This window comes from Clinocottus analis, unplaced genomic scaffold (genome assembly GCF_023055335.1).
Source record: "Clinocottus analis isolate CAN_PGR_092001 unplaced genomic scaffold, fCliAna1.0.p SCAF_21, whole genome shotgun sequence".
Lineage (NCBI taxonomy): Eukaryota > Metazoa > Chordata > Actinopteri > Perciformes > Cottidae > Clinocottus > Clinocottus analis.
Genome location: NW_027175943.1, coordinates 3,359,939 through 3,377,465, shown reverse-complemented (window position 1 = coordinate 3,377,465; position 17,527 = coordinate 3,359,939). Strand labels below are relative to the sequence as shown.

The window sequence follows — 17,527 nt, the reverse complement described above, 5'->3', positions numbered from 1 at the left end:
GACGAGGTGGGGAGGTGGGGTGTGAGGGGAAGCCGGGGCCCCGAGTCCGACAGTGGGTACCATATGTGTGCGTCTATCAAGACCCAGCGACCGCAAGTGCGTTCTCTTTGCGGCGACGTCAGAATCCCGTCGACTGGATCTTGGGCTCTGCTGGACTGCCCTCTTTGCCTGGTTGGGTTCAAGAAAGACAGACGTGAGTAACTGAAACTGCATCATCGGCCATTGTTTCGCGAAGGTTTGAGACTCCGTTGACCCTCACCGTCTCCTGAGCCACGATCCAGGCTTGGTGTTCTGGAGACGGTTGCTGAGCCACACTGTTGCTGGTCCTCCGACTCCTGATCCACGAAGGGCTCTCTGAGGGTTTCTAAAAGCGTTTGATGGGACTGCTCTATTTCCTGTAAAAAGGGTAAACGATGCAGAAAGTTAGTTACTCGTTAGCTCCTCATCCCTGAAAGCTGATCTCTGCTGTTGGCTACATTTAAAAAGATCTAAATAAATAATCTAGTGGTCGGCGAATAGAGGCAATGATGGAAAACTCATCAGCGTCAAGGCAGGTTAACGCTTCACACGATGCAGTCTGTTTGCAAAATAGGTATCGGCTCCGTCTCTATTCATCCTCCTACAACACAGATAAGCCTCTCAAACTCGTTAGAAAACACACAAGAGAAAGAAAAGTGTGTGTTCTCCCGGGTGGAGAGTCGGTGGTTATGAAGGGAACATCGTCTCCGTCCAGACCGCCACCTCCTCACCACCACCTCGACGCAAACTCACCTTCAGGTGGCGCAGCTTTATCATCAACTCCTCGATCGTGGTGAAAATCTCATCCACATTTTTGATCACGTGGCTCTGGTGCCCAGCCTGCGATTGGCCCGTTTGCTCTTCCTGTTCCAGTTGCATAGTGTCCGATCGGTCGGGCTCCTCCTCCGGCCGCGTCTGTGTTGATGCCGCTTCCTCCAGAGGCTGAGGGAAGTGGCTGGCGGTCGGGGTGGGAGGGTCGTTGAGGTCATCGGTGACGCTCTCCCCCTGCTCTGTCGGCATGACCAAGTAGAACGTGTTCCCTGGAGGACCGAAAGTGTGCAGCGGAGTCATTTCAGGTGTCAAATCAACGACAAGTTAACGATGATATTCTTTCTTCTATCCTGATCCGGATACTTTGTCTGGTAAAAGCTACAGAACGCGACCAATTTTGTCATCATTACCCTGCGTAGTGGCCTCGCCTCTCGGCTTGGACGATTGGTCGGAGGGGAGGGTGACATCACCAGTGATGTCATCAGGAACAGAAGAAGAAGAAGAAGGACCCGCAACCACAGCTATTGCACAGGATAGAGGACAGAAAAGTGTGTGTGGAAAGGTTTGTACGTGAATTAGGGAAGGGTGAAGAGGAGTGCGGCCGGAAGGTGATGAAGTGTGTTGTGAAGATCACGCAGACAAAAGAAAGAGAGCAGATTAAAATTGTAAGAAACAAAATAATTAATCACCGAGTGCAGAGAAAACATGCAGAGGAAGGAAGCCATTAAAGACACCCAGTATTATCAGAAAACAGAGAGAAAGTCTCGCAAATGTTCATCCCAAGGGAAACAAAAAAGTGTTTTACCTTGATATAAAGATTTCAAATTTGTACGAGGAGCGAATGAACTTGGGCCGCCCGGCCGAAGAATCAAAGATAAGCGTTTGACGGCGTGTCTCCGTTCGATCCGTTACCTTTCCGTACGAGCTGAACGCTGCTGGATTTCTCTGCGTCAGGGGGCGGGACCTCTACTTCAGGCTCCGCCTCCCAGTCGTTGGCGCTGAAGTTGAGGACCGTCTCCAGAGACTCCGGCCGCTGCCTTCCAGCGAATGAGCTCCTCTCATTGGCCGTCTCGTTGGTGGGCGTGTCATCCGAGGCGTGGCTCCAACCGTCCTCTTCCAAATCTCGTAATATGAGCTGCCGCAGTGTTTCAACTGTGGGGGGATGAATACAACAAGATGTGACGGATGGAGCTCTTTTTAAAAAGCGGATGTCCCATTTTTTACCGGCTCCACCTGCAGTTTACATAACTTTCATTTCCGGATTGTTCTTTTATTTTTTAGATCCAATACAGCGCTGCGCACAACGCAAACAAATAAATAGGGCGTGTGCAGCACTTACACGCTACGCTGGTCTTACACTTTGACATCCAACAGTTTGTAGAAGTGATGCGTGTTCGATCGCTTCTCACCGTCTTGTAATGCGGCCTCTGCCACACCTGCTGCTTTTCTTTCTTCACAGGTGAAGGCTCCCGATTGGTCCGTGGCCGCGTCTACCGAGAGCACGATGTCGTCGCTGGAGGAATGCGTCTCCATGGAATCGGACTGCTCCGTTAGCGAGTTATCTGATCAAAACAAATAAAACAAAATCAAACAAATTCGCGGACATTTATATATTCAAGGCTGATGATTACAATGTGGTCATTACCTGCATAGACGTTGCTGCCGGTTGACACTGGGGACACACTGCGTAGACTCGGGGAGCTTTAGAAAAATAAAAAAGACAAACGCAGACTTAGAAAACACGTGGAAAAACGTTTTTCTTATATCGTCTTCAAATTAATTAAAGTCACCTCCTGGCAAAGCAGCCCCGACACATTCCTTTATATATTATTCATAGACAAGAGTTGTACTCACGATATCGGTATGGATCCGTGGCTGATCACGGGCGACGAGCCGCCGGCCGATGAGATTGTCTTTTCAAGTAAATCTTTCCAGCTGCAAAACAAGAACACGCGTTGCTGGAGGCTGAAGAGGACAATGTGTCCTTCCTGAGGTAAACAGACGCGATGGAAAAGAGCTTACGTGTTTTTCTCCGACGACGTCCCGGCCACCAGCTCGTAGATCTGCCTCTCTGTGGTGCTGATGACGTAGAGGGCTTTGTTGTCTGGGCAGAAATCACAAGGTTGACTCATTTGACCGGCGAAACGCTGGAGCGCATCGATTAGGCGGCGGCGGCGTGACCACGGGCCTCACCTGTAGCTACCGAGCGGACCAGCAGAGAGTCCAGCTTCACCAGAGGGCTGAAGGAGGTCTTGCTGTCCCCGCTGCCTCCTCCGCCTCCCCCCATCCAGCGGGATGGATATCTCAGCTGCAGCCGGTCGTCCGGGCCCCTCTGGAGGAGGACCAGGCAGTCCGACAGCAGCAGCGCTTGAATCTCTGATGGAGGGAGACGGAGACGCGTGAATAAAGGGGAATGCAACCGAAAGAAAACGATGAAACCGTTGTGTTTCCACAGAGGAGGTACCAACCCATCTGCTTGTCTTTGCTGACTTTCCACGTGAGAGGACCTTCGTGGATCATTCTCTTAGTGCTGAGGTTCAGACTCTGTCAGGGAGAAGAGTAAACACATTTAGAAAGGAAAAAACAATGTGAACGAGGAGGGAAGAGGAAAACCAACGTCAACGACCCGACTACCTTGAACAGAGGGGCAGCGTCCAGCCTGCGTTGGTATTGGCTGAGCCGCTGCCGGTGTTCAGTTTCCCTGACGATCTCGTTTACAGCCTGCAGTATCCCCCGGCAACAAGCCTGGGCGCGCTGAAGCGACGGGAGGTCCGACGAAGCGGCTGAAACGAAAGAACCACAACATCGTTTTTTTTTGTTGTTTTTTTAAATCATACTTTTCTTGGCATGTCTCCTGCGATGGCGGCTACGAGCGCTCACCCTCGGTGTGCTTCACGATGTTGTCCAGCAGCAGCGGGTACTTGGTGAGTCTCTGCATCTCCGACACCAGCAGGTCTTTGAGCTGCAGCCGTCGGCAGTGAGGACTCGCTTCACACTCCTGAACAAATGGAAAGCACGTGAAGCACGAAGCCGCACAGGTATAAAGGCGAGGACAAAGAAGGATCTACGGGAAACCTGTTCCTGGAAAACTGTCTAGCAATTTTTAGCGTGAATTATAGAACTCTGAATATCAGGACAGACGTTTCTCAGCTTCAAGACGTAAATATATATCGATGGATTGGTTCCCTGTAAGCCTCGCTTTCACTAATTCTGTCTGTCAACGTGTACGATCTACCGGGAAAATGACGTGATAGACAGTCCACACAAAGTATGACTCACTGCAGAAGTGTGTGTGTGTGTGTGTGTGTGTGTGTGTGTGTACCTGGATAATGTGAGCGAAGCGTGGGTCTTTACGCTGCTTGTTCTTGATGAGCTCCAGAGCCTGAGACTGCTGGCTGCACAGCTGCGACGCTTGTTCCTGAAACTCGTCTCCGGCTGCGTCTTCAAACTGGAAACGCACACACACGCACACACACGCACACACACACACCAGCGTTAACACACTTACTGCACTGCCATTCATTCTCATTACAAGAGAGAGAGAGAGAAAACGGCGGAGATTATTTGACTCACCCGGGCCAGCATAACGTCCCCGATGTCCTGAACGATGGGAGCTTCCCGTCGCTTCTTCATCGCCTCACACAGACTCGCTGTAAAGAGGAGACAGAAGCAACATTAAGAGACACGTAGAAATTATCTCAACTTGGGCAATCAAATTATTTCTAATTACCGAAGAGATAATCCATAAATCCAGTGCTCAATGCTCGTCTAGTGAGGTAAAAATCACACCATGTACTTTCATGTTGGCCCCTTTAATTAAAGCCCAGAATACATATTGACTCAGTAAAGCTGCAGGCTGAGATTACAGTCACAGTATTTGCTTCACTTATTATTTTTTTACCTGGCAAACACGCAGCCCTGAACACATGTTGACTCAAAGCACAACTGGCTTTAATGTGCAGCCAGAAGGACACTCTAACAAGAGGACAGGAGAGGTCCTTATTGTCTGCACAGTTAAAAAGCTTACTCTTTTTAAAATAAAAGAACGTTTGGCTCGGATTTATCGGCTGGTATTTACTATCATGCAATTTTTGGAGCAAAATAAACACCTGTAAAATGTCATTGACACACAGACACACACACTGACCGTGGAGTTCATAGACCTGGGGCAGATTCGGGAAGATGCAGGCCAGCTCATCGGAGTTGAGCACAGACCTCATCTTCTGGAAAAAGACCTGGTCCAGGACCTTCAAGGTCCGCAGGTGGGACGCCTCGGTGGTGAACAGCTCTGTCGATGCAGAGAAGAGGGTTGAATGACAATCACGATCGTATACTAATGACGTTACTGTGCATGATGCGTTTGACCTGTACCGTAAATGACGGCCTGTCTGTCCACCTCCCTCGGACTGAGCGTGGCGAGGAGCTGAGGAGGAACCGTGTCCTGCCAGTTCTGACCGTCGGACACCTCCTCCTCCAGCGCCGCGGCGTCCGGCAGCAGGGCCAACGGCGAGTCCACGCTCCTGCAGAGTCACGCACACGCATGAACACGGCGTGGGGGAGATACACCGACACGCACACGGACAGACAGACAGAAGACAAACATACACTAACATAGCCAGTAGGAAACAAATCCTCATGGGGAGACTTGAAACCGAACATTTCTTTCTTGTGAACCAAACCGCTTCATCTTCAAGAGTTTTGCATGTGAGCGGGGGGGAGGGCAAGTCAGCCGTCTATATTTCTTATTCCCTGCTAGACAATCACTGAAATCACTGATCATCTACGGGGATGACATAGAGACTCACCTGCGTCTAGACCGAGGGGTGTATGGGGGTGTAGGGTTCTCTAGAGACCTGAGTTTGAGAGAGAGTGGAGAGAGAGATGGCATGAGGTGAAAACCTACACTTCCAGGGGGTAATGTCGCAGGTGTTTAGCCAAAAGGGGTGAGGTCTGCTTCTTTGAAGCTCATGTTATTATGTTTTATTCATCCCTGCCTGAAGGGTTGCAAAAAAATATCTCGAAACCAAAAAAAAAAAAAAATCAATAGAAACTTTGTCTGGAAAACGCTCTCTGGCTCTGCGGATCTTTACCGCGCAGAGCTGCTGGAAGCGGACGACGACGCGCTGTGCAGCAGCCTGAGGCCCGGGCCCTCCCTCTCCTCCCCGCAGTCCTCCATGTCCACGTCACTGCGAGAGCGAGGGACCGACTCCGTCCCAGAGACAACGCCGCGTCGCCGCCCTTCCCCCTGAGCCTTCAACGACTCGCTGCGTGCCAGACGCACAGAGACCGCCGGGCTGCAAGAGAGAGCGAGAGCGGGATTTACTCAACACTTCCCCCCCCGGGGCGCTTTACCGGTTCCTACGAGCCGATGCTGAATATAACTGGAGGCTGTGGTTTAAGAGAGCCACCTGTCCATGCTGTCCTCTCCCAGGCTGCTGGAGGAGAGCCGCTGGGGGTCGGCAGCGTCGCCCCCCTCCTCCTCCGTCTCAGTGTGATTCTCAAACTGCTGAATGATGTTTCTCACACTGCCAGGACGGACTGCAGACACGGGCACTGCTTGAGTGTACAATACAGTTAAATAGGACACACACTAATCAGCAGAAAGGGTTGGTGTGTCTGAAATGAGGCACACACACTACATACAATCCATGAATGATGACGTAGTTGGGTATGTAACTAAAGAGTAAAAACAACAGTGCGATGACATAAAATATATACCTTCAGTGGGTGACAACGGGACATGGAATGCTACAAAACACAAATGAAACAAAAAGAAAACGGTGAAATCAGAACAAGACACAATGAAAATTCCATAAATCAATGAATAAAGCTGCGAAAAACAATAATAGGACGAACAGAGGGACAGAAATAAATCAATATTGTCTGATAAATACAACGAGTGGGAGCGTGACATGTGTGTCGGCTCATAGCGACTCTACGACTAAAATGATATGTTGACAATGAACTGGGTCTAGATATCAGTTTATTACAATGACTTATAGAGTGATTAGTGGCTTTATTGAAGGATATTTGTCTCAATAAAGCCACTCCTCCAGTAATGAGAACGTGTGTGTGTGTGTGTGTGTGTGTGTGAGTGTACTTACTGGACTGGGACGTGGACCGGGGTTTGCCGATGTACTTCAGGATGGGATTTCTCTTTTTATCCTCCCCATCTTTGTCTTTCTTGGTTCCACTCAGCTGTGGAGAGAAGAACCATAAAGTCATGTCATATAATCAACGTGTTCAATTCAATTAAATCTATTTTGTATCGCTTATAGATCTTCACAACAACGCCAAAAAGAAAAATATATACTGAGCGAAACAGATGCTCATGTTTACATTTACAAGTGCAACCGGCCTCGTACATTTACTACGACTTCCTTTGTGGAAGAGAGAGATAACGTTTGACAACAATATTTAGATAATCACTTGCGACATCTTGTTTTAAAGGGCGAATACCATTTACCTTCTTCGTCTTTAAGAAGGCGAGCCACTTCTCCTTCTCTGTGCTCAGGCCAGGGAAGACCTTGGAGTCTCTTAGCTTGATACCCGAATGACGCAGGTAAAGGTGCACGGCCGACGCCAGAGGAGAACTGAGAGAGAGGAGCAAGGGGGAGGAAGGAGAGGGAGGGGGGGGGGGGGGGGGACAACCGTGGGGAGAATAGACCACAAGGAAAAACCAACAGAGACGAGATGTTAACAAAGAAAGAAGCAACGCTCTCAAAGAAACTGCTGATCAATCACATTTCACATTTAACTCAAACAGACGAGACACTTCTTTTACCTCCTGTCTTCTTCGTGCTTTGATCTGGAGCGGGAACAGAGAGAGAGACATAAAAAAAAAAAGACGGTTAACTCGCCCCCGAGACAAACTACAGACGTTCAAAGAGATATCCGGTTTAATTCCTCAAAGTTAAATCCAGTTAATTCAGGTGCAAACGAAAAGGAAAAAGGTGTGAGAAACGCACAGCGGTGCTGCCGTCATGTGATGGGAATCGGCCTGTGCCTGTGTGTGTGTGTGTTTGTCTGTGTGTGTCGAGTAAATGTCATGTGGTTTCCACTTTTTGCCGCTGTGGTAACGACCTTTGTTATGATAGCTTGGCTGAGCTCCTTCTGTTTGTAATAACTATTTTATTGGGCCCCGAACATCTGACCCTGTTGCTAGGCAGGCCTGGCTCAACAGTCTGAGGGCGTGTAGGTTAATATTCACTTCACGATCACGTTGAAGTCTTTTTGCCACGAGAATGAATTCCAAAGAAAAGCCAAACGGCTGTTCTCTCGTTTCCTATCACTCAGATAAAAGGGAGTACAATGAACTGCAGCCGTGTTTGCGTTAGCCGGAGACTCACAGTATTTCCCAGAGGGCGGTGACCTGTCTGTCCACCACCTGTCTCTCCTTCACCGGGTCCCCATCCAGCTGCAGCAGGTCCCCTTCGCCGAACAGAGAGCCGAGACCCATCATCTGCTTGTTCCTTTAAAAAAAAAAAAAAAAAACACAAGCTGAGCGGATTAATGGGAGCCCCCGAAAGTGACGGACATCTTAGCCGCCGTCGATCTCGAGGTGCAACGTACCTGTAGTCCTGTATCTGGTCTTGGATGTCCGGCAGCACCTGCTGCTGCAGCTCAGACAGAGGTCCTCTGATGTCCTCCTGGGCATGAAGGCGACTCTCTGAAATGGAAAACGGCATTAAGTTGCGGGTACGCTTCCTCACAAGCCAACGTTCAAACAGCCATAACGTGGCGTATGCTAAACAGATTGATCAACGAGCTTTTAGTCTTCTTACCTATATCTGAGAGATACTCCTCTCGTACTTTGATTTTCAGAGGCTATGGAAAAAGAAGAAGAAAAGCATGTTTCTTTTGCATGTCTACATTTTTCAATGTCTTGTAAGTTAGCATGACACAAAGTATAGGACGATTGTTTACATGGAAAAGTCCCGCGCTCCAGGTTTGAGGAATACCTTTATTGAATCATTTAGACAAGTCGGTACGTACCGCGTCGGGGTCCAGGTAATGGGAGCAGATCTGAGGTGCAAGTGCGCGGGCGTCTTTCGGGCTGGAGCCCAGGTAGGCCTCCACCGACAGGTAAAACAGCTGTTAAGAACACACAAGACCGTGAATGTAAAGCAAGCGCACTCGGATACACACATGGAAATGTAAGGCGGTGTATTATGGCCATTGTAGGTATAAAGAAAAAGTACATAAAGAGCTGAATTTATGAGATTTAATGACTGACCAGTGGGTTGGGGTCCAGCAGCTGGGTGAAGACGTATCTCATGAACACCGCCATGTGGGCCGGTCGTGACTTCAACAGCTCAATGTCCTGGAATGGACCGTCCATCTGAGAGAGAGAAAGAGAGAGAGAGAGAGAAAGTCAGATAGATAACTGCGTTTATAGAGGGAAAGGAATAAAAAATGTAGAGGTGGCATTAAGAAAATCGTGCTGAAAATCACATCAACGCTTGAGTCCCTCTCACCTCGTTAAATGCATAGCCGTCATCTTCTTCATCCTCTTCCTCGGGGCCGATGATCTGGGCCTTTCCGCCCTTTGAACAGAGAAGCGTGCACACACACACACACACACACACACATTTAAAAAAACGGACAGCACTCACACGCTCCAGGACACTGATAAGCGGGTCCAAGCACATCAGACATTTCCATCCGCATGCGGGGCTCAGTGCAACAGAGTCGGAGGACATGAAATGCGACTTGAAGGTAGTGGTGATAAATTATCCTCTAAGTCTGGCCGCACGCATCGTACATTTTAAAAACAGCCGGGCACTTCTATCTCAGAGTGAATGCATGTGTGTGTGCATGTGTGTGTGACCTTCTCACCGAGTCAGACAGGGTGTGTGTGTCGGAGTTCTGCCGTCGGTGGTGTGTGGTCCTGAAGGAGAATGAGGGGGAGGAGTGGGGACTCTCAAGGGCCTGGGGGGGAGGGGGGGGGGGGGACGAGGAGGGAGGGAGCATGAGGGGGACGGGATGAGTGGGACTATCGCATACACAATCGCACACATACAATCTCACCGGTTTACGAGAAGACGAGACTGTGCAGCCTACCTCCATGTCTCCTTCACTTGAGTCCATTGATAGCCGACCTGCCGGAGCACACGGCAGCTTTAAACCACTTAAAAAGCCACTTGTACTTGGTATAGATGGTTAGATTGTCAGTGCATGTCGTCTGTAGTGTAAACCATAACATGTAATAATATGAATGAGGCAATCAAATTCAAAAGGTGAAAGATGAAGAGAAAACTAACCTTCTCCTGCTTGGACGTAGCTTATGGCAAATTCTGATCGCGTTCCCTCCTGGAGAAGCAGAATGAAGCAGTAAATTAGAGTCAATTTAAGAAGGTAGATTAGAATTGAAAACCTTGAGGGGTTGAAATTGCAAGCGTGAGGATGGTAGTTATGGCGGACACATGTACGAAACAGCACGCCGTCGTTTTGTCTCCGAAGAGAAGATGAAGAGGAGAGGAACTACGGGTGAGAAGGACGTCAGACCACTTTTTTAAATTTCACTAACAAATGAGTGATTTACCACGCTTAAGAGGAAAAATAAAACCACATCTTGAGGGGTTTTCGGTGAATGCAAAAAGGCTAGATAGACAGCAGATTAAAAACAGTCGTGTCTCCTCACCAGATCTTGCTGAATCTTGACCCGGACTTGGCGAGCTCTCCTCTTGGCACTTTCAATCCGCTCGCCCAGTGACGGCGACGGGTTCCTTAACTGCGCCTCCATCAACTCCTGGTAATTGTAAGAAACGGCAGATTTTAGCTGCAAGCATATATTGCAACTACTTATGCAGAGGGCACGATGCAACAAGAGGTTATGGAGAACACTTTTGCATACAAGACTAGTGTGGAACAACATTACAGATCCATGCAAATTCTGTTTTCTTTCCATCCAAAGGACGATGCAGTAAGAGAAAAAAAAAGTAACTGGGACAGCAGTGTGTGCGTGTGTGTGTCTGTACCTGCAGTTCAGCCTCTTCCTGCTCCAACATTTTCCTGAGTATCTGAGTGGCATGTTTCTGTACTTCGGGGTCCTGAAGAACAGATTTACAGACATTGTATATTTAAAAGGGTAAAAATGTTTGACAAGATGACACCAGCTGCGAAATGACATAAATCCTGAGTATGACTTCATTCACCTGTAGTGGTTTGGGTCCAGTGATTCTTTGGGAAGGGGTGCTGCTCAGTCCAGAGGGCAGCGGTGGTGGTGGAGGGGGTGGAGCCTCCCCACCCAGAGACGTTCTTTGATTGGGTGTGAGGTCAGCGGAGAGGGGCTCTAAGGGCAAGGAGGCGGCAGAAGGGGGCGGTCCTTGTAGTGTCAGAGCGGCATACGGACCGGCTATGGGACGATAAAAAATGTAATTAAATAAAAACAATAGCAGTTATGGAATCGGATAAATACAGGACAAGAGAGCAGACAGTTAACAAAAGAACATTAAACACACACAATCACATTAAACTCACATTTGATGAGCTTTACAACCTCCTGATGGGACATGGAGGACACCAGCGAGCCGTTCACCTGAGAGAGGAAGGAGAAAAATCAGCACCACTAAAAACAAGAAGAAACCAAGAACTTTCTGATTCCGTGTCTGTGGCGTTAAGAAGTAAAAACCTTTATGATTCGGTCCCCTTCATGGACCCCGGCCTTGACCGCTGCACCACCTGTAAAGCAGAGTACAGTTAGTTTGCTGGATCGCCTGCACGGAAAACAGCAGCATAAGCATTGCAATCACATTAACCAGCTGTGCATGCGTCTCACCTGGTCGGACATTCTGCACTAGCTTGACTCTCTCTCCACACACTGTGAAGCCAAAGCCGAGCTGGTCCTTCTGCACAACCACACATCTCTGGACAAGACCAGTACCTGGAAGAGGACGGAAGGGTGTTTAGAAGGAGATACCAAATTATGTTAGATATGAAAATATCAACTGGTGCAGGATGTGGGGATTACCCGTACTCTCAGCAGAGATTTCCACCATCGGCTCCCTCTGCTGGGCGGCAGAGGATTTGCCCGAGTCCCCGATGGTCAGACTGCTGAGCCTGGGTTTGAGAGATGAGAGAAAGAGGGTGAGCAATGAAACAATAATACGGGGTGATTGAAGAAAATGCTCCAAGGGAGTGGGTTGCACTGAAGGAGGGGGGAGATCTGAAGAGAAGAGAGTGAGGTTTGAGATAAATAAATAAAGTGATGCAACATGCCAAAGAGAAAGAGGGGGGCTTGCAATTGGAGCAACAAGAGAGGAGGACGTAAGAAGGGAGAGGATTCAGGGGGTTTTCGAGCACAAGGTCAGGTGTGTGGTGGAGGTGGAGAGAATATGAGAAACGGCATTAGAAGCAACAAGAAAGGGGTCGAAGGGAAAACTCACCAAGCAGCAAAAGGGCTGAAAGCGAAGCATGACAGAAAGGAAGGAAAAATAGAGAGAAGAAATTCAGCATGAAGACCAATCTTGGAAGGAAAACTGGCCAAGAGTTCACAACATCACGTCATCCCAGGCCTGTTATACCCTCAGATTGTAAACACAGAGCAGCCTGGACTTCCAAGAATATATGTAATTAAGGGCACGTGGAACAAGGGTACGGACAAAAAATATGATTTAACTTTGTCGTCCTGCTATGAGATGCTGAGTTGAGACTCTGGCTTAGCATCTTTGTCCGTTGCGTCTTTGTTGCCGTACCACGGCCCGTCTTCCCTACTCTTCTCGAGCCTTCCTCTTTTGTGTTTGTAGCTTTAAGCTCCCACTGTCCCCTTTTTGCAATAACGATCATTAGATGCATCCCTGTAGTCAGGTTAGTTTACCTGAAATAACGAGAGCGGCCACTGAGAAATATGCTGACGGCGTCATTAAACCCAAACCCTGACAGAAGCTCTCGCCGCACCGCTGTCCTACCTGAACGTATGGGCGTCTTTCTTATTGGCTGCCCTGCTGTCACATGACACACACACACACACACACACACACACACACACACACACACACACACACACACACACACACACACACACAGGGGTAGGCATGTGTATGAGACACACGCACAGACACACACAGTTGACAGCAGGAGAAACAGGAAAGACACATGATCAGGACAAAGATGCATTGAACAGACATCACACAGTGTCGGGCTTCATGGTGAATGTGTGGTGATGACAGACAAGATGAGATACAGTGCATCGGGTTTAAGCAGCGGCTGGGTTAAACACAGCAGGTGAAGAGTCACAATCAGGAAATAAATAGACACTTAAACTCACTTAAGACACAAGAGGAGGGAATTCAATTTAAATTCTTGGTGTCACGATTCGATTCAGAACAGAGTTTCGATTGAATAAACAGAAAGAGATATTTTCACGCTCTTGCTACAGTGAAATGTAACACTTCCTGACCGAGCAGGAAAATGCAAAGAGGATGACTATGCAGTTAGACATGCCTGCATGTATTTCAAGCCTGGTAAAAGGCTTATCCTTCACCCATTTACGCCCACGGATGAATTTCTTTATTGTGTTTGGTGGAAATGGTCTCCGCCCAGAACAAATCTGACTGGCTGAAAAGGGAGTCTTTTAAAAAAAAATATTTTGTATCATACAAAATCTTGTGTTCTTTCGTGTTTGAAATATACACCATTATATTTTAGGAAAAACTAAATATAGTACGATAAGGAAATGGCTGTACCTCAGAAACTACACGGAGCACTGTCAAAGAAAACAAAAAACACTAAGGAAACATTTGATAAACACAACTTCAGCTTTTTCCCAAGCTTTAAACAAAATAAAAATACTTTGACTATTGATATAAGTGTGATATTTCACGTGATCTAAACATGCGTCTTGCTGGATAGTTAGATGATAAGTATGTCAAGCAGACTTCAGAGCAATCAGAACAAAAGTTGAGAAACTTTCCTTATCATAGTGGCCTATATGAAAATAACAAACACTTCAATCTACTCAACATCATTACTGGTTAACTGTTTTTTTTGTGCTCTTTAAACTGAACTACTCGATAACTCGAGCGTGTGCGCGCCGCATATCGTCCGGGTGCCGCACTGTGTCGTTGATGTCGAGTTCCGCTGTCTTTTCGTTCCGTCAACAAACTTTATGTACAAACGTACAAATAAATAGCTTTTTTTGTTTGCAATTTGTGAATCGATTCACAATCATAAAAGGTAAACTCGCGATTCACATTCGATAATTTAAAAAAAAGTGTAATGTGTCTCAGTTTGATGCTATTGTTATGCACACGGTATTTTGGAGAGGTTTTTACACCTCCCAGTAAACAGCCTGTCTGACTAGTTTTTCAGGAGGCCATACTTGGACCTTAGTCAGATAAAGACATGTCAACAGGCTGATCTGGGAGCAGTACATTTTGTGTGTGTAAAGTGTCACTGTGGGTGTTGGGTGTCGTGGGTGTGAGGCTCGTACCTGTCCAGTGTTGAGGTGGGTTGGCGGAGACTCATGTCTGCAGCCTTGAGACGCTCCTCTGCTTCCTGCTGCGGGGATCAACACTGTCACTGGGCCTCTCTTATCATCATCGCCATCATCATCACCTTCCTCATCGTCTCTTTCCTCTTCAGTTTGCAGTCCACACAATGGAGGCTCTCTGTTGAGCTTTGATCAGACCTCCGAGCTACCGGGACGCTGGTGCAGATCACACAGGTTGCTCCTCATGTTCCCATGCACCCACTGAACCAGTTCGGCGTCAGCAGTATTACACAAAATAAAACTATCACTCAATTGCCCTCGTGTATCCCATGAGTGGTTAAAAGATTAATCCAACAAGAAAGGCTGTCGGTGGCTTGATGCAAGCGGCTCAGCTGAAGTGGAAAGCGGATAAAGGACAGTCTGCTCCCTCAAAGATCATCAATCATGAATGAATGAATGGCTGATATGTCTCGCTATGCTCCAGGGTGTGTGTCAACAACTGCAATGCATTTTAGCCTCCGTGTAAAGGCAGATACGTGCAATGCAACTGCTCCGCCGTCCAGATAGCAGCTTGGTTGATATGGATCGACACCTTGCGAGTGAAATACCCAAACAAAAGCTTCAGCGCAGGCAGACTTGTTTACATGTGTGTGTCTTTAAACAGCTGCACTCGGTAATCCCGCACAAGTTAAGCACCGCGTTAACGTCTCACGTACCTCTGTGTTTAACACATCTAACTAGCTTAACACAAGTTCCTCAAAGTGGGTTAGATAGCGACATCAAATGGACTGACGCTGTGTGTGTGTGTGTGTGTGTGTGTGGCTCGCTACTGCCAATTACTCGATACGTTAAATAACGTACATAAAAAAAAGTTCACTGACAAATTGCTAAACCAGTCCGACACTTTCCCAGAGCAACGTTAACTGTAACTTTGTCGTTTACGACCCAGAAGCTGCAGTTGGCTTTCCGTCACTCGCTAACGAACTCGCGTTAACGAGCTAATTAACAGATTAGTTAGCCGGCATTAACTAGTTCCGCCGTTGGGATTGTAAAATTAATTAAAATGAAAGCAGCAGGCCGAATGAAAGTTAAAATGCTGCTTCTCAGTTTTGGGTAGTGAGTCAACTAATTATCCGACTGAGGAGTGAGAACGAGCATCTGAAGCGGCCTGCTATACCCGGGTAGCGTTAGCTTCTATGGACAGGCCGAATGCAACCCGCGGCATCGCGTTGGTCCTTCGGCCGACCGAAAGCGACGTGGATTCGGCTCTCAGATGCGACAGGGAGTGGGTCCCTTGGAGGCAGCTAGCTAACCAGCTATGTCTGCAAGATAAGACGCCGGCATGGCGTTAACTGCATGCAAATAGATGGATGTCCAAGTGGCCGAGACAGTGGACGTCCATGCAAATCCCAGTTCGATATATCCTCGAGTCCCGTTTTCGTGCAAATTCAAACACTAAAGCTGCATGTTAGCAAGCGAGCTAGAAGGCAATACGATTCCAGTGAAGCTCCACCTCGGGTCTTTTCTTTAACCCCCAAAACAAGTCGCAGTGGTAAAATCCGGATTTGCTTCTCTCTCTCGTGGTGTGCCAGAAGACTCGGAAGTTATGGTTGCATGTATTGATTGCCTTTTATAAAATCCCAGTTCTTGTAAATAATGATCTCTGCTGTGTTGTTATCCTGCTGTCTTGACTGGCTGCTGATACACCACCATGTTCTCAAAGATCATACGTGCAAACAGAGCACAATCGCACCCTCGTGTGGGTGGACTGTGGTACTGCAGGTGGTTTGCTCCACCCCAGCCTTGATGCTACTGACTATCGTGCCAGTCTCTGCAGGAAACTATATGTATCATAAAAATAAAAAAAATACATTACGCAAACATATAAGGGGTGGATGAAAAAAGAATCAAAACAATATATTCGGTTGTTTTTTTAGCTAAACAATGTAATAAACCTCAAATGCCAGAATTTAATTTCACCACAAAGCATTGAAACCACAACATATTGATTGTCTTTTTAAAAATCTCAGTTCTTGTAAACAGTGATTCCTGCTGTGTTGTAAATAGTGATCTTTGCTGTCTTGTTATCCTGCTGTCTTAAATAGCTGCTGATACACCACCATGTTCTCAGAGATCATACGTACAAACAGATCACAAAACGCCCTCGTGTGGACGAACTGTGGAACTGCAGGCAGTTTGTTCCACCGCAGCCTTGATGCTCGTGACCATCGTACCAGTTTCTTCTGTAAACTGGCATTACAAAAAGTATGTATTATGAAAATAAATATATGGCAACATATTTAAACTATACAAAGACACAAGTAATAATTGTTTATGTATTCCATCAAACACTGTTAAAATACAACATGGTTTATTTATATATTCATGCTCTAAAAAAACAAACCCCAATCAACATATTCTTCTTATTTTTTTAACAAAAAAAATAAAAATATTCAAATGGCATTGCAACTACAACATATTGATTGTCTTTTTAAAAATCCCGGTTCTTGTAAATAGTGATCTCTGCTGTGTCTTGTCATGTTCTCAAAGATCATACGTGCAAACAGAGCACAAAGCGCCCTCCTGTGGACAGACTGTGGTACTGCAGGCAGTTTGTTCCACCGCAGCCTTGATGCTAGTGACTATTGTGTCAGTTTCTGCTGTACACTGGCATTATAAAAGTATGTATCGTGAAAATAAATGTATCGCAACATATATTTAAACTATATAAAGACTCAAGTAATCATGGTTTATGTTTTTCATCAAACACTGTTAAAATACAAGATGGTTTAATTAATATATTCACGCTCTAAAAAATACTACAATCAATATATTCTTCTTATTTTTTAACAAAAAAATAAAAAAATCTTCAAATGGCATTGCAACTACAACATATTGATTGTCTTTTTTAAAAATTCCAGTTCTTGTAAATAATGATCTCTACTGTGTTGTTATCCTGCTGTCTTGACTGGCTGATGATACACCGCCATGTTCTCAGATACGTACAATCAGAGCACAAAGCGCCCTCTTGTGGACAGACTGTGGTACTGCAGGTGGTTTGTTCCACCTCAGCCTTGATGCTGGTGACTATTGTGCCAGTCTCTGCTGTAAACTGATTCATATATGAATCATAAAATTAAATGAATTATAAAAAATATATCAGGGTCGGATCGTAAAATTGCTTTTAAAAGAAAAAGTCTCCAGAAAATGTCTACATATTCAGTCTATATATAGAAGTATTCAAGTAATCATTGTTTATGTTTTGTATTAAACACAGTAAAAATAGAACATGGTTTATTTATATAT

General features: G+C 46.6%; 1 protein-coding gene across 3 annotated transcripts; it reads right to left on the bottom strand.

Moving 5' to 3' along the window:
• Window positions 1-15,938, bottom strand: arhgef11 (Rho guanine nucleotide exchange factor (GEF) 11). 3 transcript variants are annotated; one of them, XM_068587367.1, is made up of 41 exons: window positions 14,222-15,938; window positions 12,177-12,191; window positions 11,762-11,850; window positions 11,570-11,674; window positions 11,423-11,472; window positions 11,272-11,329; window positions 10,947-11,146; window positions 10,770-10,841; window positions 10,433-10,540; window positions 10,053-10,101; window positions 9,853-9,890; window positions 9,628-9,720; window positions 9,267-9,335; window positions 9,026-9,130; window positions 8,785-8,883; window positions 8,574-8,616; window positions 8,362-8,458; window positions 8,139-8,261; window positions 7,574-7,597; window positions 7,256-7,382; window positions 6,894-6,987; window positions 6,198-6,345; window positions 5,880-6,083; window positions 5,595-5,642; window positions 5,161-5,309; window positions 4,937-5,077; window positions 4,363-4,439; window positions 4,112-4,237; window positions 3,670-3,787; window positions 3,424-3,572; window positions 3,258-3,333; window positions 2,983-3,165; window positions 2,812-2,893; window positions 2,644-2,724; window positions 2,435-2,490; window positions 2,199-2,351; window positions 1,702-1,941; window positions 1,200-1,310; window positions 772-1,058; window positions 260-395; window positions 1-168 (listed from the first exon to the last, which is right to left on the bottom strand). In XM_068587367.1, exons 1-41 carry the CDS (start codon window positions 14,254-14,256, stop codon window positions 119-121), a joined length of 4,308 nt encoding a protein of 1,435 aa, XP_068443468.1. In that variant the 5' UTR covers window positions 14,257-15,938; the 3' UTR covers window positions 1-118. The 3 variants fall into 3 exon arrangements, with proteins under 3 accessions (XP_068443468.1, XP_068443469.1, XP_068443470.1); XM_068587368.1 differs by lacking the exon at window positions 5,595-5,642; XM_068587369.1 differs by lacking the exon at window positions 12,177-12,191 and having other exon boundaries at window positions 6,198-6,327; window positions 11,768-11,850.
• Window positions 15,939-17,527: the final 1,589 nt, after the last annotated feature.

Coding starts and splice junctions, on each gene's coding strand:
- arhgef11 (XM_068587367.1), bottom strand. CDS start 14,256: ATGAGTCTCCGCCAACCCACCTCAACACTGGACAG. Junction 4,440..4,936: donor CCAGGTCTATGAACTCCACG/GTCAGTGTGTGT, acceptor TCCTCTTTACAG/CGAGTCTGTGTGAGGCGATG. Junction 4,238..4,362: donor GGGACGTTATGCTGGCCCGG/GTGAGTCAAATA, acceptor GTGCGTTTCCAG/TTTGAAGACGCAGCCGGAGA.